The following is a 19,751-nucleotide window of genomic DNA, read 5'->3' as shown; positions in this document are numbered from 1 at the left end:
ATACAAATATCGTTATTTTTCGGATAATTTGGATTTACTAATTCACTTATTTAAGAAAAATCCATTTTCAGAATAAAAAGCTGCAAAACTTCGATCGAAACTGAAATCACACTGCAAACTGCTAAGCGGAATTCGGAGTCTCGTTTGGCCACGCCCACTCTGTTCTTTGCACTTTTAATGAATTCAACTTTCTAGAAAAAATTGTTCAGATTTGTCTTTTGAAATTTTGTTTTTAAAAATAAAGAATACAAAACTTCAAAGTTTGAAACAAAATCATACTTTCTGATCTCTGGTGAGTTGGCCAGACGTCACAATTTTGAATGCGCACTTCGAACGAGACTGGATAATTCAAAAAGATTGAAAATGGAAAATGGATAGCTTTCTACGAATGGAAAACATTTCATAAATTGTATTTAACGTTTTTTCAATTTCTCCTGAAGCTTTGCTTTTGTTTTAGAATTAATTCTTAATTTGTCTTCATGAAAAATATGGAGAAAAGAATTCATTTGTGGGTGACTTTACAGAGCATACCAGTAGAAATACACTAGTAGAAAAGCAGAAAAATGAATTTTTAATCGGCAGCTGGCAATCCACACATCGAGCAATCCTGTCTTGCTGCTTCATTTTGGAATGTACAGTGTCCACAGTTCCACACAGCTCCTCCTGATCCACCACTGCTTGATCCGGAGAAAGGATCACCATTTGGAATGACAGGAATATCTGAAACTATGAGAAATCGATTAAAATATTCTTTGTAAAATCGGAGAAGCAATCATTTTCAAAATTGTTGTTAATCACACTAAAATAATAGCTTACCGTCATTGCCGCTTCCTCCATTAGCATGCGCTAAAGCCATCAACTGATGCCAATCTTCACATTCCTGAGCCCATTCCATTGCAGTTCCTCTGTCCTGAGCTTTAACTGCATCACACAATCGTTTCATCCATTCATCAGAAATCTGCACTTGGTCATTGGTTACTAAATAGAGCAAAAAGTGGAAGTTTGTAGCCTGTTCCAAAAATTGATTTTTAGAGAATTCGGATGAATATTGAATCAAATTTGCACCTCCTTGAAGTTGTCCAATTGCTTGTCGATTTTCAACATTAAATTTGGCACTCTTCGATTTATTAGATGTGCCAACGTGGAACGTGTAGTGAGGCTCTTTTGGCATTCCAGCAGGAACATCCACCAGCAAATATTCAACTGGAAGTGGTCGTCCGTTTTTCATAACCTCGGCTCCGTATTCATTTTTCATCGAAAATTGAACATCAGTTATATAATGTTCTTCGGATAATGGTGTCTCTCGAACATAAGCCAATTCAGGAGTGTACAGTGTTGGACAGAGAATATCAGCTTCAACCATGGCCGCACATTGATTTGAAACTTGATATCCGTGGAAATTAACATGCATCGATTCATCACCAGATGCAACAACGGTCACAAATTTGGATCCATAGTGACGATCCATCGAGTACTCTGTGATGTTTGGATGTTGATTTTGAAGCATTGCTGCGGTGATGCATTCCTCAGCTGATAGGAAGAAGGAATCCTGAAAAATTATTCGTTTTTTGGGCTTCTCTTCGAGATTGTTCTCACCTTGTGCCGTGTATAATGTACAGTTCCTTCAGCACTATTAGCTGTCCAACAATCTGTGAAGATCCATCCAACACGTTGCAAGCCAAGCATTTCCAGCAAATTGTCAATAGTTTTTTGATTTTTATCCTCCAAAAACTCAATTCCATCTTCACGGCAGTGTTGTGGAGGTTCATAAATTGCAGCCACTGTAGCCTGAAAGTATGAGCAATGAAATAACTCGTCTCAAGAAATGAGTGATGAAGTACTGAACTTACCTTGATTCCTAGTGGAACTTCAAGGTGAGGCTGATACTGTCCAATTAAAAATCCAACACGCTGATGGCCCGATAGTCTCCAATAATCCAAAAACTGATTTACAAGCTCTTGATTTTCAATTTGAATGTTATCAACATGACGAAACTTTTGACGATTCAATGTTACAACCTGTGGTTTGCATTTAGTGCAAATTCCTTTCGGGAACGGCTTGTGAGCATCACAGTTGGGTTTTAATGAACATCGAAAGTTTTCCAGCGGTTTTTTGAGAGTCGTGCCCTTCCCCTGGGATCCAAGGAGCTTGCGAACATGTGCATGGAAGCTCATATGCTTGATATCTTTTTCTTTCAAATATTCTTCATCGAATGGCTGTAAATATTGATATTAGTTTCTATGAAAACAACAGAAAATATCACTTACATCAACAGGCAAACAATTAGTGCACTTTTGACGTACAGGATGCCGACAGTTGGGCCCTTTTGGACGCTGAATTTGACCATCTTGCGTGCTTAAAAAAACATCAACGTCGTTGACACGCTCAGTTTGAGGGACTTCAAGTACCATATCTGAAATAAAATAGATTTTTAAATGCAGGAAGATATGCCTTCTAGGTAGTGAATTGAAGATATATAATTTTGAGATTTTGCAAAAATAATGCAGCGGAAAGGGTATCAAATTAGTTTCCATACATATTCAAACATTAAACAGCAAATGAAATAAAACATTTTGTTTTTAGAATAAAAAATGTCATCAAAACTGCCTAGACAACATGAATGACGAGCAAATGCGTACACAAAAAACCGTGCGGCACTCTTGCGAAATCCCATGCAACGCTTGCAATTTTCTTTTTTCCATCACATTTTCCAATTCCTTTCATCAAATTTTACAATTAAAAAAATGTTTTCTCTTAATTTTAGCGTACCTTTTCGAATTTAGTTTGACATTTAAATAATATCAATATAAAAACCTTCTTTCAGTAATGTCTCGACGCGTGGAATTCGATTTATCCACTGAAGATCACTCTGATCGTCGTCGCACCAACACCTTTTCTTGTAAGTTCACAGAATGCTATTTTTCAGAATTGATGAATAAGAGTAAAATGAGTTGAAAAATGTTAAAATTTGAAACAGTTCGAAAAGACTGAAGACTCGGTCCTTTTTTGATTAACCGATTTATTTTAATTCGGCAAACAGACATTTGGAGAATTTGGTCTGAAATAATTTTGCATAAAAACTGCAGATTAACATTCCATGAGCAAAATACATAAAATTCAGAAAAACCAAATTTTCCAAATACTGTTACAGTGAAGAATCAATGCCAATTCTCAGAACTCCCTCATTGTATATGAAAATGACTACTTTTGTCATTTTCAGTGTTTTTCGGTGTCGAATATCCTCAAATCTCAGATTAAATGAATCACAGCTTTATTCATTTGAAAGAAATAATAAATGAAAAGGTGTTCATAAGAGTTCATAAGAAGTTAATCATTTAAAAGCCCGAGAGAGAAGTTGAGTATCAGAGGATCAATGATCGTGCATTGTGAAATCTTTTCAAAAGAAAAATTGATAATCAATCAATAGAGTAATTCTATAAACATATTTATGGTAGTTATTTAGGTGCTTGTTAACAACACAAACTTATCTCATTTCTTAATTTTTAACAGCTTCAGCCGATGAGGATGGAGTTCCAAATGAGGTCGCCGACTACCTGGTCTACTTTTCCCGCATGGTTGACGAACAAAATGTGCCGGAAATTTTGACTCTCTACGATCAAGCTTTTCCAGATCTCACCGAGAGGTAATATTTAATAATCTCAAATTGTTTTCTATTTATCTTTTAATTTCAGATTCTTCCGTGATCGCATGTGGCCCGATGAGAATGTTGTCGAAAGAATTATTATACAGTATTGAAATAGTTAAAATCAGTTCCTAAAGTGCTAAAATATCACAGTAATAGTTTCCAAAACTGTTCAAAATCACTTTAAAAGTACACACCTTGAACTAATTGGCAATTTACCAAATTTTGGCAAAATGTCAAAACTTTGGCAGAATGCCAAAACTTAAAACATAATTTTTCCACGGTATGGAAATAGTTGAAATCGGTTTCTCAAGTGCTCAAATATTATAGTAAAAGTTTCCAAAACTGCTCGAAATCACTTTGAAAATATACATTTTCGATGATTTGGCAATTTACCAAATTTTGGCAAAATGCCAAAACTTCGACAATTTGCCACAGTCTCTCGAGATTCTGAGCAACCACGACCATTTACGCAATTATATATTCGTTCTATGGAAAAATTATTTTTAAATTCTTGTGATTATCACCGTCACCTCTTATTCGGCCTTCACGTAATCTCAGAAGAACTCACAATATTTTTAATTTTTATGGATTTTATTATACACGTCTCTACAACTCACATTTCTTCTCATTTCTCACTTTAGAAGAGAACTAGCCTAGTGCTAATTTTGTTTAATAGAAGATGTGCTCACGAGACGATGTAATTATTGGACAAGGTGATATTGAAGAGAAGAATTCAATGCGATCAATTCACGAGTATGGCTCACTGGAGATAGAAGTAGAGTTTAAGAAAATTAATTTACAAATGTAATAGCCACGGTCTCTCTCAATTTTATCTATTTCAATTGAGAGAGTCTATCACATTATTTGATTTAGTTTTTTTGAAATTAAGAGACCGTTTTTCTATATTATTTTTTAGAACCTGTTCAATCATCAACCAACACGGAGACAATTTTTGTTGGATATGCTCAATGTTAAATGGAACGAACGTGCTGTCATAGTGTCTCCGAGTGTATCGATGAGTCCTGAGTCTGACACTTTGGCTCAATCTGAGTCTTCTGTCGGGATATTCAATAGCAGTTCGTCATGTTGGTTATCCTGCATTGTGCAACTATTGATCCGTGTACCTCAACTTGAATCGGTGTTGCTAAATTTCACTTCAATGGAATATCTTAACTACGCACTTCAATACAACAAGAAGAATCTGAAGCATGCTGAGCTTCTATACACCATAGTTGGAACATTCCGCGAACTGAAATCTGCGAGGTCAACTTCAAGACCAATTGAGGTTATTGCGTTGTTACAGGTGAGTAATTGTTTTTTCTACTACAAAAACTGAGTTTCTGTGGTTTTTAAATAATTCAACTATATTTACAGGTTCTGGAAAAAATGTCCGCCTCTCCAATCATCGACCACCAGCAAGATGTTTGTGAACTATTCACAACTATTAGTCAATGGTTGGAAATTGCTATAGATGATGCAATGGATTATCATGTGAATCACGAGAACAATCACAGTGAAGAGGAAAGACAGTTGTATATCAATCAAAAGAAGATGTTCGATCGCATCTTCCCTTCATTCAGACACAATGACTCGTTAGGAGTGACTGTGAATGCTCAAGTTGGAAATTTTCGTGCTTCAGTGGAACATTTTTTTGAGCATTTCACGTCGAATTCAGTTGATATGGTGTTCGTGCAATTTGATCGAGCAATGGAAGACAGAACCAAATCGAACGAGAGGATGGAATTCCCCAAAAGTTTCCAACCAAAGTTTCCAAAAGTTTCGAACCAAAAAGTTTCCAACCAAAGTTTCCAAAAGTTTCGAACCAAAAAGTTTCCAACCCAACCAAATGCCAATTCAAGTTGTTATTACAAGTTGACTGGACTCATCGTTCATGTTGGTTCCTCAGCTAAAGAAGGCCACTTCTACAGTTTTGTTCTTCGTAAGTAAACTAAGGCACGTTTCAATTCCGGCAATTTGTCGATTTGCCGGAAATTTCAATTCCGGCAATTTGTCGATTTGCCGGAAATTTCAATTCCGGCAATTTGCCGATTTGCCGGAAATTTCAATTCCCAGATTTTGCCGATTTGCCGGAAATTTCAATTCCCAGATTTTGCCGATTTGCCGGAATTTTCTATTCCGAGATTTTGCCGATTTGCCGGAAATTTCAATTCCGGAAATTTGCCGATTTGCCGCAAATTTCAATTCCGGCAATTTGCCGATTTGCTGGAAATTTCAATTCCGGCAATTTGCCGATTTGTTGGAAATTTCAATTCCGGCAATTTGCCGATTTGCCGGAAAAAATCGTTTGCCGCCCACCTCTAATTTTCATAATATTTTAGAAAACGTTTCATCTAATATTGCCAAAAATTGATAGTTTTCAACTGAAACTCATTCTAAATTAAATAACGCTTTACACAAAAATTTTCAGAAAATGAAAGCAGTCGGTGGTCAAAATTTGATGATGATAGGGTATCCAATGTTCGATGGGAGGATGTTGCGGCTCAATCATTTGGAACAGGATCCAGTAAGACGGCTTCAGCGTGCTTATTGGTTTACGCCAAAATGGACGGAGACTATGACGATATGTCTGATGACATGATGGTAATTCGACGTAATCCGCAATCTACACCTGCTGTATCGATTATGGAAGAACCTGTCATTGATGATTTTGCTTTGGATCCCAATTTCGGCATCGGATGCCCTCCCAAGTGTGATGTAGTGGGAAACGAAAATGATACCATCTCCACGCACTCCTTGCCACGCTTCCAACGGTTCCGACGTCGGCGATTTTTAGGAGGATTCTTCAAGAAACGGAAACTGATCCGTAAAACGGAGGCCAAAACTATCGTGCCTTGGAGTGATGCAAAAGTGCAAAAGTGAAATCAAGAAGTTCTTAGGGTATGGAGCCAGTGGAACAGCCTATTTGGTGGTGTGGGAAGACAAGGAGGTTGTTATGAAGGTGACAGGTATTCACCCACAGTCGATTTCGGTACTCCACGACGAACTTTTGATCACGCAGAAGATTGGCAAATTGTCAAAAAGTTGCCATAATTTTCTGCCATATCACGGATCAATCGTCATAAGCGACCTTCCAGCTAAAATGATGCGGAATTCCGAATGTGTCAACCATCTTGCGATTTTTATGGGTTATGGTGGAACAGTTTTGGCCGATTGGAGAACCAGCGACTACAGACGGTGTATCACAATTATGGCTCAATTGGTTCTGGCTATGAGGATTGCCAACGACAAGATGAAATTTGTTCATGGTGACATCTATATGATGAATATTTTAATTGCTCCAACAACCAAACGATGGATCGAATACAACATTGATGGCAAAACAATTACGATTCAAACATTTGGCATTATCCCGCAATTGATTGACTTTTCGAAAAGTTGGTGTGGAGGTTAGTTCATTTTTAATGTAGATGGAAACTCAAGTTAATTATATTTACAGCCGATCCGGAGCGTCACGACATCAGTCGTTTGCACACAGTCGCGAAACGCGTCGGGCATAGTTTGAACGGAAGTAAAAGGGATAAAAAGGTTTGTATGGAACTGAATTCAATAACTGATTATAAATTTTCAGAAAGTCCGGCAAGCTGTTAAAATGGTGGGAGCGGCCAAAAATTGGAAAAATCTATGTCTTGATCGCCAATTATTCAAGCAAGTCATTGTACACGAACATTGATCTTTTGATACTCAACTTCTCTTTCGGACTTCAGGACTTTAAATGAACTTATTATGAACTTTGTTCTCCTTTTTATTTATTATGTTTCTTTCAAATGAATAAAGCTGTGCAATATGAGATTTGAGGATATTCGACACCGAAAAACACTGAAAATGACAAAAGTAGTCATTTTTCATATCCAACGAGGGAGTTCTGAGAATTGGCATTGATTTTTAACTAAATAGTAACAGTATCGGTTAATCAAAAAAGGGTGTCAGAATGCCCAAATTTGGGTGTCAGAATGTCCAATGTTGGTTTGATCTTCGAAAAATGCGGGAGTTGAGATACAGACATCTCAACCAATTTTGCATGGTTAAGAGCGTGCTGACGTCACATTTTTCTGGGAGAAAATTCCCGCATTTTTTGTAGATCAAGCTGATATGGGGCAGCCTGACACCACGCGTATTTGGAGGATTTGGTTTTCTGTATTTTATGTATTTTGCTCTTTGTTGAATATTAAAAATCTAATATGTTAATCTGCAGACCGGATCTGTCACAAATTAAAGTGGATATTACCCATACGCGAAATTCTGCGACTTTTACAGCAAAAATACGGTATCCGGTCTCGATACAAATTGTTTTTATGCAAAAAATTATATCCCTTTAAGTAGTTCTATAATTTCAGACCAAATTCTCCAAATGTCTGCTTGCTGAACAAAAAGAAATCGAATAATCTAAAAATGAAAGAGTCTTCAATCATTTTGGAGTGCCTCAGTCTCCGATCAAGGAAATAATTTTGTATCCGAATAGAAAGGAAATTTAGGAAAGCTGAATTGTCAACAATGAGTTAGCTCGGTTTCTTATCATTCTGGAAAAGGTCTGAAGAGAAAGCAAATCAAGAAGCTACGAAGTCACTAATAAGAAACTTAGCGGAAAATCAAGAGTTAGATTGAAAAGAGGAATTCGTCTTATGAATAAACTGAGAAGATCGATGATGCTGTTTTCAAAAGGGGAATTAAGCACTTCTACAAAAAGAAAAACGCGATAAATTGTCTCCTCAGTTTACCGGATCTTACACAATCAAGAAGATGAATGAACTTAGTAGTCTTAGTATGGAAGTTCCTAATTGAATAACGAGAAGCGGGAAAACTACAGTTTCAACTTTTCACAAAAGTCTATACAAAATGTTCATCACCTAGATTAGGTTTCGGTGAGTCTAAACTATAGTAGCAAATTATATGACTACACTATAGTTACAGATTATCTTAGCTTAGGGTTTTTTTATTATTTCTTCTTTCTTCTTTCTTCTTCAATTCATCACAATCTTCTTTCTTCTTTTCATCGCCTGCAAGAGGGAAAAAGATTTGAAATACTCACCATCTTCGATTCCACGGGTCCAACTCCGATTCGATAATTTGCGATATTTAATACTGGTATTCCACCAGTTGTGAATAATTAAAAAAACGATGATATAATAAAAAATAAAGTGTTATTTTTTTTCACCAGATGCAACAAAGTTATTTTTTCCAAATTCTCCTAAAGCTTTGCTTTTGTTTTAGAATTAATTCTTAATTTGTCTTCATGAAAAATATGGAGAAAAGAATTCATTTGTGGGTGACTTTACAGAGCATACCAGTAGAAATACACTAGTAGAAAAGCGGGAAAATGAATAGAAATTTACAGAAACCGAGTAGAATAATAACATTCAATAAATATACTTTTTGAGATGATAATTTTTAATCGGCAGCTGGCAATCCACACATCGAGCAATCCTGTCTTCCTGCTTCGTTTTGGAATGTACAGTGTCCACAGCTCCAAACGGCTCCTCTTGATCCACCACTGCTTGATCCGGAGAAAGGATCACCATTTGGAATGACAGGAATATCTGAAACTATGAGAAATTGATATAAAAAATTCTTCGTGAAAGCGGAGAAGCAAAAACACACTAAAATAATAGCTTACCGTCATTGCCGCTTCCTCCATTAGCATGCGCTAAAGCCATCAACTGATGCCAATCTTCACATTCCTGAGCCCATTCCATTGCAGTTCCTCTGTCCTGAGCTTTAACTGCATCACACAATCGTTTCATCCATTCATCAGAAATCTGCACTTGGTCATTGGTTACTAAATAGAGCAAAAAGTGGAAGTTTGTAGCCTGTTCCAAAAATTGATTTGTAGAGAATTCGGATGAATATTGAATCAAATTTGCACCTCCTTGAAGTTGTCCAATTGCTTGTCGATTTTCAACATTAAATTTGGCACTCTTCGATTTATTAGATGTGCCAACGTGGAACGTGTAGTGAGGCTCTTTTGGCATTCCAGCAGGAACATCCACCAGCAAATATTCAACTGGAAGTGGTCGTCCGTTTTTCATAACCTCGGCTCCGTATTCATTTTTCATCGAAAATTGAACATCAGTTATATAATGTTCTTCGGATAATGGTGTCTCTCGAACATAAGCCAATTCAGGAGTGTACAGTGTTGGACAGAGAATATCAGCTTCAACCATGGCCGCACATTGATTTGAAACTTGATATCCGTGGAAATTAACATGCATCGATTCATCACCAGATGCAACAACGGTCACAAATTTGGATCCATAGTGACGATCCATCGAGTACTCTGTGATGTTTGGATGTTGATTTTGAAGCATTGCTGCGGTGATGCATTCCTCAGCTGATAGGAAGAAGGAATCCTGAAAAATTATTCGTTTTTTGGGCTTCTCTTCGAGATTGTTCTCACCTTGTGCCGTGTATAATGTACAGTTCCTTCAGCACTATTAGCTGTCCAACAATCTGTGAAGATCCATCCAACACGTTGCAAGCCAAGCATTTCCAGCAAATTGTCAATAGTTTTTTGATTTTTATCCTCCAAAAACTCAATTCCATCTTCACGGCAGTGTTGTGGAGGTTCATAAATTGCAGCCACTGTAGCCTGAAAGTATGAGCAATGAAATAACTCGTCTCAAGAAATGAGTGATGAAGTACTGAACTTACCTTGATTCCTAGTGGAACTTCAAGGTGAGGCTGATACTGTCCAATTAAAAATCCAACACGCTGATGGCCCGATAGTCTCCAATAATCCAAAAACTGATTTACAAGCTCTTGATTTTCAATTTGAATGTTATCAACATGACGAAACTTTTGACGATTCAATGTTACAACCTGTGGTTTGCATTTAGTGCAAATTCCTTTCGGGAACGGCTTGTGAGCATCACAGTTGGGTTTTAATGAACATCGAAAGTTTTCCAGCGGTTTTTTGAGAGTCGTGCCCTTCCCCTGGGATCCAAGGAGCTTGCGAACATGTGCATGGAAGCTCATATGCTTGATATCTTTTTCTTTCAAATATTCTTCATCGAATGGCTGTAAATATTGATATTAGTTTCTATGAAAACAACAGAAAATATCACTTACATCAACAGGCAAACAATTAGTGCACTTTTGACGTACAGGATGCCGACAGTTGGGCCCTTTTGGACGCTGAATTTGACCATCTTGCGTGCTTAAAAAAACATCAACGTCGTTGACACGCTCAGTTTGAGGGACTTCAATTACCATATCTGAAATAAAATAGATTTTTAAATGCAGGAAGATATGCCTTCTAGGTAGTGAATTGAAGATATATAATTTTGAGATTTTGCAAAAATAATGCAGCGGAAAGGGTATCAAATTAGTTTCCATACATATTCAAACATTAAACAGCAAATGAAATAAAACATTTTGTTTTTAGAATAAAAAATGTCATCAAAACTGCCTAGACAACATGAATGACGAGCAAATGCGTACACAAAAAACCGTGCGGCACTCTTGCGAAATCCCATGCAACGCTTGCAATTTTCTTTTTTCCATCACATTTTCCAATTCCTTTCATCAAATTTTACAATTAAAAAAATGTTTTCTCTTAATTTTAGCGTACCTTTTCGAATTTAGTTTGACATTTAAATAATATCAATATAAAAACCTTCTTTCAGTAATGTCTCGACGCGTGGAATTCGATTTATCCACTGAAGATCACTCTGATCGTCGTCGCACCAACACCTTTTCTTGTAAGTTCACAGAATGCTATTTTTCAGAATTGATGAATAAGAGTAAAATGAGTTGAAAAATGTTAAAATTTGAAACAGTTCGAAAAGACTGAAGACTCGGTCCTTTTTTGATTAACCGATTTATTTTAATTCGGCAAACAGACATTTGGAGAATTTGGTCTGAAATAATTTTGCATAAAAACTGCAGATTAACATTCCATGAGCAAAATACATAAAATTCAGAAAAACCAAATTTTCCAAATACTGTTACAGTGAAGAATCAATGCCAATTCTCAGAACTCCCTCATTGTATATGAAAATGACTACTTTTGTCATTTTCAGTGTTTTTCGGTGTCGAATATCCTCAAATCTCAGATTAAATGAATCACAGCTTTATTCATTTGAAAGAAATAATAAATGAAAAGGTGTTCATAAGAGTTCATAAGAAGTTAATCATTTAAAAGCCCGAGAGAGAAGTTGAGTATCAGAGGATCAATGATCGTGCATTGTGAAATCTTTTCAAAAGAAAAATTGATAATCAATCAATAGAGTAATTCTATAAACATATTTATGGTAGTTATTTAGGTGCTTGTTAACAACACAAACTTATCTCATTTCTTAATTTTTAACAGCTTCAGCCGATGAGGATGGAGTTCCAAATGAGGTCGCCGACTACCTGGTCTACTTTTCCCGCATGGTTGACGAACAAAATGTGCCGGAAATTTTGACTCTCTACGATCAAGCTTTTCCAGATCTCACCGAGAGGTAATATTTAATAATCTCAAATTGTTTTCTATTTATCTTTTAATTTCAGATTCTTCCGTGATCGCATGTGGCCCGATGAGAATGTTGTCGAAAGAATTATTGGACCTGGCAACAAGTTGTTCATAATTCTCTACAAGGAACTCTATTATCGCCAGCTGTATGCAAGAAATACTCGTGGACCACTCCTTGTCCATCGCTATGAGTCGTTCATGAACTATCAAGAGTTATTCTCTGAGCTTCTCTCAAGCAAGGATCCAATTCCATTGTCTCTCCCTAACGTGTGGCTTTGGGATATTATCGACGAATTCGTCTATCAATTCCAGGTAATATTTTTTGGTAGAGTTTGTACGTAATATAAATATTCAGGCATTCTGTCTCTACAAGGCTAACCCAGGAAAACGCAATGCTGATGAAGTTGAAGATCTCATCAATATCGAAGAAAATCAGAACGCGTGGAATATCTATCCAGTTCTCAACATTCTCTATTCGCTTCTATCAAAATCCCAAATTGTGGAGCAGCTCAAGGCATTGAAGGTTTGTTTAATTCAATATTATTTTTTTGCTTTCAACTCTACAGTCGTTCCAGGAAAAACGCAATCCGGATTCGGTCGCCGATGAATTCGGTCAATCGGATCTCTACTTCAAGCTTGGATATTTCGCTCTCATCGGACTTCTCCGCACTCACGTTCTTCTAGGAGACTATCATCAGGCTTTGAAAACCGTGCAATACGTGGATATTGATCCAAAAGGAATCTACAATACAGTTCCAACTTGCCTTGTTACTCTCCATTACTTTGTTGGATTTTCTCATTTGATGATGAGAAATTACGGAGAAGCTACAAAGATGTTCGTCAATTGTCTGCTTTATATTCAAAGAACAAAGAGTGTTCAAAATCAGCAGCCATCGAAAAAGAACTTCCAATATGATGTTGTGAGTACTTTCTAAATTTTTTGCACAATATTTGCACAATAATTGAATATCTAATGAAGACCCAATAATATTCTGCCGATTTCAGATTGGAAAGACGTGGGATCAGCTTTTCCATCTTCTTGCAATCTGCCTCGCCATCCAGCCACAAAGAATCGATGAAAGCATTGCTTCTCAGCTTTCGGAGCGATGTGGTGAGCGTATGATGCACATGGCGAACGGGAATATCGATGAATTCAGAAATGCTTTTGCTACTGGGTAGGAAACGAAATTAGTCAAGTAATTGTATAGTATTGTATTGTTGCAGATGTCCAAAGTTCTTGTCTCCAACCACAGTTGTCTATGAGGGAGTCAACCAATCGAAAGAACCACTTCTTCGTCAAACTCAATCTTTCCTGGAAGGTATTGAATCACAGATGGCGTTACCAGTTCTTCGTGGATACCTGAAACTTTACACAACACTTCCAACTAAGAAGCTTGCGTCGTTCATGGATGTTGATGATGAGCACTATGATTCGTTCATTGGAAAGCTTCTCACTTACAAGGTATATATAAGAATTTCCGATGATCTCGAGTGTTGATGTAATATTTTGAATTTCAGATGATCGTCAATGAGCTTGGCAAAGAAGCCGGACCATCATCAGCAGACGACGATGAGCCACAAACAGATATTGACTTTTACGTAGACCGTGATATGATCAATATTGCCGATACCAAAGTTGCTCGTCACGTCGGTGAACATTTCATTCGACATATTCAGAAGTTGCAAGAGGTTCAGGATGTGCTCAAACGACTCGATATCCAGAAACCATGATCCTTAAAAAGTATTTGAGCTAAACGAAACATGACTGGTTGATTTCCGGTTAATTTCGTTTAGTTTCACACCAACTCCCACTCGTTTGTTAACATTATATCTCTTGTTGAAAATTAAAAACATCTCTCCGTTTATTTATACCACTTTCTCCTGTTGTTGTCTTTTCGTTTTGGTCCTAAACTTCCTTTTTTTCTCTTATCTCCCAATTATTTTGTATCCATGGTTCATAATAAGTTTAGTAAATTTTTTTGGTTTTTCTTATGAAGTTAATTTATGATTGTTTATATTCTACGCTCATCGCAACTACTTCTCAATTTTTTCCGAATAATTATTAATCTCTCTTACGAGTAGTCTTGTATGTACAGTGATAGACTGTACTTTGACCTATAGGTCCATGGTTTTCACCTAGAACGTAGTCTTATGTGTATTCTCCCACTAGTTATGCCTGCGTCTCCAGTCTCGAGGGAAGATAAGTAGAACAGGAGGACAACAACAATCTTTTCCATTGATCCCGATTTTTTTTCCCGTTTGTTTTCAAAATTAAAAAAAATTATTGTTTCTCTTCTTGGCTCGCCGAATTAATTCTAAATTTCGGAGTTTCAGATTCTACAGTAATCCTTTGAAGACAGTGTCAATAATAAAATGTTCAACACTGGGTGAGTTATATAAATAACTTCCCGTATAATAAAGTTCTGATTCTACAGAAAATTTGTCGGGCGAACAGTTCTGATTACTGGCGCTTCTCGAGGAATTGGAAAGGAAATCGCACTGAAATTGGCAAAAGATGGTGCAAATATTGTGGTGGCAGCAAAGACAGCCACAGCTCATCCAAAACTTCCTGGAACCATTTACTCTGCTGCTGAAGAGATTGAGAAGGTAATATAGAAAATTGCTGGATATAAATAATTTTAAGGAAGTTTTTTTAAACAAAAAACAATTATTTCTAGGCCGGAGGAAAAGCCCTTCCATGCATCGTCGATGTTCGAGATGAAGCTTCTGTGAAAGCATCAGTTGAAGAAGCTGTAAAAAAGTTCGGAGGAATTGATATCCTTATCAACAATGCTTCAGCAATTTCACTTACCGACACAGAAAATACTGAAATGAAGCGCTACGACTTGATGCACTCGATCAATACACGTGGAACATTCCTCATGACAAAAACTTGTTTGCCATATCTGAAATCTGGAAAGAATCCGCACGTTCTGAACATTTCACCTCCACTTTTGATGGAGACTCGCTGGTTTGCTAATCATGTTGCCTATACAATGGCCAAGTATGGAATGTCGATGTGTGTTCTCGGGCAGCATGAAGAATTCAGACCACATGGTAATATATTTGAAAAAATATTCGATTTTTGAAAATCTCGAAATATTTTTAAAAAATACGTACAGTGAGTACTGTAGCTCCTAACTATCCGAAGTGTTAGGGGCTACAGTCGTTTTTCGGTTTTTTTTTGAAAATCGAAAAATTTAATAATATAGTTCTCTTTCGATGTTTCAAAAATCAGCTTAATATTTTGGCCATTATCCCTCTTTTTAGAAGAAATTTCTATGTTTTTTCTCATCATTATAAGCAAAATTAGATAAAAAATTTTATAATCAATTTTCTGAACATTTTTTCGATTTTTAGATTTTCCATAGAATCGAAAAATCGAAAACTTTCGATTTTTCGATTTTCACTGAAACACATCGAAAAATCGAAAAAGTCGAAAAATGCCACCATTGGATACAGTACCCCGTAAAGGTGCACATACTTTTGTACGTACCGAGTACCATATTTTTGTGTAAGAAATTTCAGTATATCGAACATTTATAATAGTAAAATATTAATTTTCATCGTTATTTTAATTTCCATAATTCAGGTATTGCTGTGAACGCTCTATGGCCACTGACCGCAATTTGGACTGCTGCAATGGAAATGCTTTCTGACAAAGGAGGAGAAGCTGGAAGCCGTAAACCATCAATTATGGCTGATGCAGCATATGCAGTTCTATCCAAAAACTCCAAGGATTTTACTGGAAATTTCTGCATTGATGAAGATATTCTGAAAGCTGAAGGAGTTACTGATTTTGATAGGTAATTGCTCATTTTCTGGATAATTGGAATTTATTAATTTTTCCAGATATGCATGTGTGCCAGATGCTCCATTGATGCCCGATTTCTTTATTCCTGCAGGAACTTACGATCACAAGTTCTCATCTGGAGCACAGATCGGAAAAAAGAATAAGACTCACGAAGCCGGAGTTGTTGAAGAAGAGATCAAACAGATATTCACATCTGCAAAGCGCCTGCTTAATGCTGATATTGTAAAGAAAACTGGATTCGTGTATGAATTCTTGTTAAAAGGTCAATTCCGTTTGAAATCTATAGTTCTATATGAATTTCTTTAGACCCAACTACAAAAAGCGAGAGAATCATTACTTTGGACTTGAAAAACGGAGAAGGAGCACTGACAGATAAGAAGGCTTCAGGCAAAGCTGATGTTAAATTCACACTTGCTCCAGAACATTTCGCTCCACTCTTCACTGGAAAACTCCGTCCGACGACTGCTCTGATGACAAAGAAGCTCCAAATCTCCGGTGATATGCCAGGAGCAATGAAATTGGAGAGCCTTCTCCGCAAGTTCACCGAAGGAAAACTGTGAATAACTGATGCATTTTGTAGAATAAATTGAAAACTTTGGAGTATTTTTTTATTTTTGAATTGGTTTTTTTGTATATTTCTTGTAAACATGATAATTTTATTTGTAAATTAATTTTTAGATATGATCTTTTGAATGAATTTTCAAAGTTTGAACCGTAATTCTAGTATGATGTGAGCCGAGATACTTAGTTGGTGATATTACCCAGACGCGACTTTTGCAATTTTTGCGCCAAAAATACGCAGCCCAGTCTCGACACGTTATTTTTCTGTACAAAACGAGTGGGCCTTTAAAGAGATATGTAATTTCAAACTAATTTAAAGAAAACTTTTCATATTTGTCGATTAAAAATGTAAAAACAAATTTTAACATTTTTAAGTACTTTTTGAAGGAACACACCTTTTCGCATTTAACAAACACGTGCCGTGTTGAAACCGGGCACCGTATTTTTTTAAAATTCGACATTTAGTAATTCTGAATTAACTAAAGATAAAAGTTTCATAAGATGAAACACATAAAATCAATTTACTTTAATCAGTGACAATCTCGTTTCCCGTATCCAATACAAGATTTTATTGTAACTGTAATATAATGAATTACAGTCAATAGACTCTGATCGTTCAACTGTCAAAAAATGTCATCAATATTCGTTCACTCTATCTGATTTCTTGTTTTCTGCGCGTACTATCACCTCATTTATCATCATTTATGTTATTTATTCTTTTCCTCCAACTGTTTTCTATTTTATTTAATAATCGACCTCACTTCCTTTTTTTCAGAATTCTAAAAAAGGTTTCTTCCATCTACAAAGTTCTGACGTGAAAGAGCCCAGAAAATCACTCTGGAGCAAGGGAATTGGATACACATGGGAACTTAATATAAATGAACTTAGACAAACTTAGGAATATACGTCACAAAGTGAAAGAATATCACGTCGAGGTGGCCGCCCGTCTACATAATTCGGTTTCACAGAGTTATTGTGTCAAAAAATAAACTTTATTATGTGAAGCTATGTAAAACAAAAAATAGCCGACAGAAAGTTTTAAAAAATCCTACAGGAACTCGGAAGTATTAAGTTTTGAAAATCCATCAGTTTAGACAAAAGTTAAATTTTCAGAATCCCCATTTTTACACTTTTCCACGTCAAAATGTAATTCTCCTGATGATCCTTCAAACTTTTTTCTAGTCGTACTAGTGCAGGTGTCTAAAATAGTGATGTTGTTGTCTAGAGTTCCAATACGGCAAGATGTAGTCGTAACATCTGAATTTATATTCCGTTATTTTTGAAATTTGTGGTAAGACAGGTGAATCTAAAAAAGGTAGATTGGAGTTTATTTTTGGTTTTTTCCTGTTCCAGAATAAATTAGACTATGTGGTAAGCTTCTATTTTTATACTAAACATTTAAAAAATTTTAGTATTATTATGCTGAACATTGCGATTTTGGCCTCAAAAAATAGGTGCCTGATAATAGGTGTCGACACGACTACTTTTTTTGGACTTAAAAGTGTGTGCGCCTTTAATGAGTACTGTAGCGTATAACTTTGTTTTTGCGGAATCTGCTTTGCTTTTGAATGGCTTTTTTTCGTTTTCCCTAAATTTTGAGGAGATAAGAGTAAAACTCTCAAAAAATCGAAAAAAAAATCTCAAATTTTAAGATCGAGGAGCACAGTACTCGCAGTACTCCTTAAAGGCGCAAACATTTTCGCATTTGAAAAATCGGCCGCGTCGAGACCGGGTACCGTATTTTTGCGGCAAAAGGTTCACAATTTTGAGCATTGATAATGTTGTAGTTTTGCAATTTTTGTTCTTACTGCATTTCTTTTTGCATTTCTTCTTTTTCGCTTAACTGAGCTTTAAGCTTAACTTCCTGTTCCCAAAAAATTAGATAATTATTCCTTACATTGAAAACATCGGTAACAATTGTCTATAAACTCAAAAAAAGTTATCAAAAACAAGAAATTCCCAGTGGCACGAGTAGGAGCAAAACTCAATGGCCATGTGACCAACTTGTGGGAAAACTTGAACATTGTTGTAGTAGTGATATTGTAATATTCTCAACTAGAAAAATATATCATACGACTACTATTTTGATTTCATGGGAATATACTACACATCGTATAGTTTTTGTTTTTTCGATTTTCTGTATTCTAATCACTTCCAAATTTTTATGAAAAAACAACAACAATTTCTTTTCTGAAATTCAAAGCATACCTTTTTGTTACTTTTTTTTCGAAACTTTTCTCCATTCGGAATTATTTTCTTCGTTTTCTCAAGCAAAATTCAATTTAATTAAGTTGTTTACCGAGTTGTAATATCATATTTCCTGATTTGACATTTTATCGAACATTGTGTTGTGGACTAACGCCCAACTAATTGGTAAGTTACTGGATTTTTATTTGCTTCACGGGCCGCCGGACAAAGCAATCGGCAAATTAAAAAAAAAAACTTGCCATGTTTCTAGTTAAATAAGTTTTTATATTACCTAGAAAAATTAGAAAGTTAATCAAAAGTATGAATATTGAAAAAATGAATTCAAGGTTGACGACATGATTCTTGGAGAGCGAAAATGCTATGCTAACTAAGAATTTTTTTTTGAATCTTAGGTTACTGTAGTTTTAGACATGGTGGGAGTTTGTACGTCTAAAATTTAGTCATAATCATACTACCGTCCTACAGTCTTTATTAGGAAGACGCTTAACAAGATATTAAATAGACCCACTTTCAATGCAATCTTAATGCTCTTCCAAGAGGTCTCGCCTACAAATATTACCAAATTTTACTAACAAACTCATTGCTAAAATTTACGGTATTGCGTCCCCAATGTTAGGTCAAAAAACCCTTCCCAAAGAAGTAATTGTCCATTTGATTGACACTTCCCATTTCACTCTTTTTCCAGAATTCTGACGTAACATCTTGAAAACGTGAAAACCAATGAATATTCTAGTTACGCCTGCTGCCGCGTTTAGAACATTTTGCCATTGTTACTCGTTTTCTCAGTTAGTCAGTAAAACAACTTTCTTTTTAAATGGTCATACATCCAGAAGGACACTAATTGCATCGTTTCGTTCATTTTCTCTCATTTTTCTTCCCAACTTTCCCCTGTCTGCCTTGACCATTTCATAAACTTTCAAAGTGACAACAGTCACAATTGTGCCATTTGTATTTCATTCCTTTATTCCTGTTTCCTCATTAGTTCTGCGTCTCTTAATCCCTTTAAATCTGCAAGAAGAGAAAAATTCTGTAACTACGAAATAGTGCATGAG

At 36.0% G+C, this 19,751-nt stretch overlaps 6 protein-coding genes and 1 pseudogene across 16 annotated transcripts, besides 2 other annotated features; 5 read left to right on the top strand and 2 right to left on the bottom strand.

Annotated features, from left to right (window-relative positions):
- Nucleotides 1–485: 485 nt before the first annotated feature.
- On the bottom strand, nucleotides 486–2,419 carry npl-4.1 (Nuclear protein localization protein 4 homolog 1). 2 transcript variants are annotated; one of them, NM_062695.6, is made up of 5 exons: nucleotides 2,268–2,419; nucleotides 1,851–2,216; nucleotides 1,597–1,788; nucleotides 817–1,549; nucleotides 486–726 (listed from the first exon to the last, which is right to left on the bottom strand). In NM_062695.6, exons 1-5 carry the CDS (start codon nucleotides 2,409–2,411, stop codon nucleotides 572–574), a joined length of 1,590 nt encoding a protein of 529 aa, NP_495096.1. In that variant the 5' UTR covers nucleotides 2,412–2,419; the 3' UTR covers nucleotides 486–571. The 2 variants fall into 2 exon arrangements, with proteins under 2 accessions (NP_495096.1, NP_001370453.1); NM_001383846.2 differs by having other exon boundaries at nucleotides 500–720; nucleotides 2,268–2,413.
- A 399-nt stretch (nucleotides 2,420–2,818) lies between these two features.
- On the top strand, nucleotides 2,819–6,955 carry F59E12.6 (the record flags this gene model as incomplete). Of its 4 annotated transcripts, NM_001393078.1 has the most annotated exons (7): nucleotides 2,819–2,899; nucleotides 3,517–3,643; nucleotides 3,693–3,795; nucleotides 4,323–4,421; nucleotides 4,563–4,949; nucleotides 5,021–5,585; nucleotides 6,075–6,955. In NM_001393078.1, exons 4-7 carry the CDS (start codon nucleotides 4,326–4,328, stop codon nucleotides 6,524–6,526), a joined length of 1,500 nt encoding a protein of 499 aa, NP_001379688.1. In that variant the 5' UTR covers nucleotides 2,819–2,899; nucleotides 3,517–3,643; nucleotides 3,693–3,795; nucleotides 4,323–4,325. The 4 variants fall into 4 exon arrangements, 2 of the variants coding, with proteins under 2 accessions (NP_001379688.1, NP_001379689.1); NM_001393079.1 differs by having other exon boundaries at nucleotides 2,823–2,899; nucleotides 3,693–4,949; nucleotides 6,075–6,526; another variant differs by lacking the exons at nucleotides 4,323–4,421; nucleotides 4,563–4,949; nucleotides 5,021–5,585; nucleotides 6,075–6,955 and having other exon boundaries at nucleotides 2,827–2,899; nucleotides 3,693–3,748.
- Nucleotides 2,827–3,748, top strand: an mRNA.
- Nucleotides 2,827–3,748, top strand: an mRNA.
- On the top strand, nucleotides 2,827–7,337 carry F59E12.16 (annotated as a pseudogene). Its single transcript has 8 exons — nucleotides 2,827–2,899; nucleotides 3,517–3,643; nucleotides 3,693–3,795; nucleotides 4,323–4,949; nucleotides 5,021–5,585; nucleotides 6,075–7,053; nucleotides 7,104–7,192; nucleotides 7,236–7,337. Coding segments are annotated over exons 1-8 (2,665 nt in total).
- F59E12.15 (Protein kinase domain-containing protein) lies at nucleotides 5,394–7,455 on the top strand. Its single transcript, NM_001393077.1, has 3 exons — nucleotides 5,394–7,053; nucleotides 7,104–7,192; nucleotides 7,236–7,455. Exons 1-3 carry the CDS (start codon nucleotides 6,507–6,509, stop codon nucleotides 7,335–7,337), a joined length of 738 nt encoding a protein of 245 aa, NP_001380147.1. The 5' UTR covers nucleotides 5,394–6,506; the 3' UTR covers nucleotides 7,338–7,455.
- Nucleotides 7,456–8,810: 1,355 nt separating this feature from the next.
- npl-4.2 (Nuclear protein localization protein 4 homolog 2) lies at nucleotides 8,811–10,881 on the bottom strand. Of its 2 annotated transcripts, none has more exons than NM_001383842.1 (5): nucleotides 10,730–10,875; nucleotides 10,313–10,678; nucleotides 10,059–10,250; nucleotides 9,279–10,011; nucleotides 8,811–9,201 (listed from the first exon to the last, which is right to left on the bottom strand). In NM_001383842.1, exons 1-5 carry the CDS (start codon nucleotides 10,871–10,873, stop codon nucleotides 9,053–9,055), a joined length of 1,584 nt encoding a protein of 527 aa, NP_001370454.1. In that variant the 5' UTR covers nucleotides 10,874–10,875; the 3' UTR covers nucleotides 8,811–9,052. The 2 variants fall into 2 exon arrangements, with proteins under 2 accessions (NP_001370454.1, NP_495093.1); NM_062692.5 differs by having other exon boundaries at nucleotides 8,904–9,207; nucleotides 10,730–10,881.
- A 405-nt stretch (nucleotides 10,882–11,286) lies between these two features.
- Nucleotides 11,287–14,186, top strand: eif-3.L (Eukaryotic translation initiation factor 3 subunit L; the record flags this gene model as incomplete). Of its 5 annotated transcripts, none has more annotated exons than NM_001306574.2 (8): nucleotides 11,287–11,361; nucleotides 11,973–12,105; nucleotides 12,155–12,428; nucleotides 12,472–12,639; nucleotides 12,692–13,036; nucleotides 13,122–13,291; nucleotides 13,341–13,578; nucleotides 13,635–14,186. In NM_001306574.2, 8 exons carry the CDS (start codon nucleotides 11,289–11,291, stop codon nucleotides 13,845–13,847), a joined length of 1,614 nt encoding a protein of 537 aa, NP_001293503.1. The 5 variants fall into 5 exon arrangements, with proteins under 5 accessions (NP_001293503.1, NP_001293504.1, NP_001335534.1 ...); NM_001306575.4 differs by having other exon boundaries at nucleotides 11,979–12,105; nucleotides 13,635–13,847; NM_001348631.4 differs by having other exon boundaries at nucleotides 11,289–11,361; nucleotides 11,979–12,105; nucleotides 12,683–13,036; nucleotides 13,635–13,847.
- Nucleotides 14,187–14,450: 264 nt separating this feature from the next.
- Nucleotides 14,451–16,642, top strand: dhs-6 (Hydroxysteroid dehydrogenase-like protein 2). The gene is made up of 6 exons (NM_001026801.7): nucleotides 14,451–14,503; nucleotides 14,552–14,723; nucleotides 14,795–15,173; nucleotides 15,709–15,922; nucleotides 15,969–16,192; nucleotides 16,237–16,642. Exons 1-6 carry the CDS (start codon nucleotides 14,490–14,492, stop codon nucleotides 16,488–16,490), a joined length of 1,257 nt encoding a protein of 418 aa, NP_001021972.1. The 5' UTR covers nucleotides 14,451–14,489; the 3' UTR covers nucleotides 16,491–16,642.
- Nucleotides 16,643–19,751: the final 3,109 nt, after the last annotated feature.

This window comes from Caenorhabditis elegans, chromosome II (genome assembly GCF_000002985.6).
Source record: "Caenorhabditis elegans chromosome II".
Taxonomy (NCBI): Eukaryota; Metazoa; Nematoda; class Chromadorea; order Rhabditida; family Rhabditidae; genus Caenorhabditis; species Caenorhabditis elegans.
The sequence above is the reverse complement of the archived record's forward strand: the minus strand, read 5'-3'. Positions and strand labels throughout refer to the sequence as shown.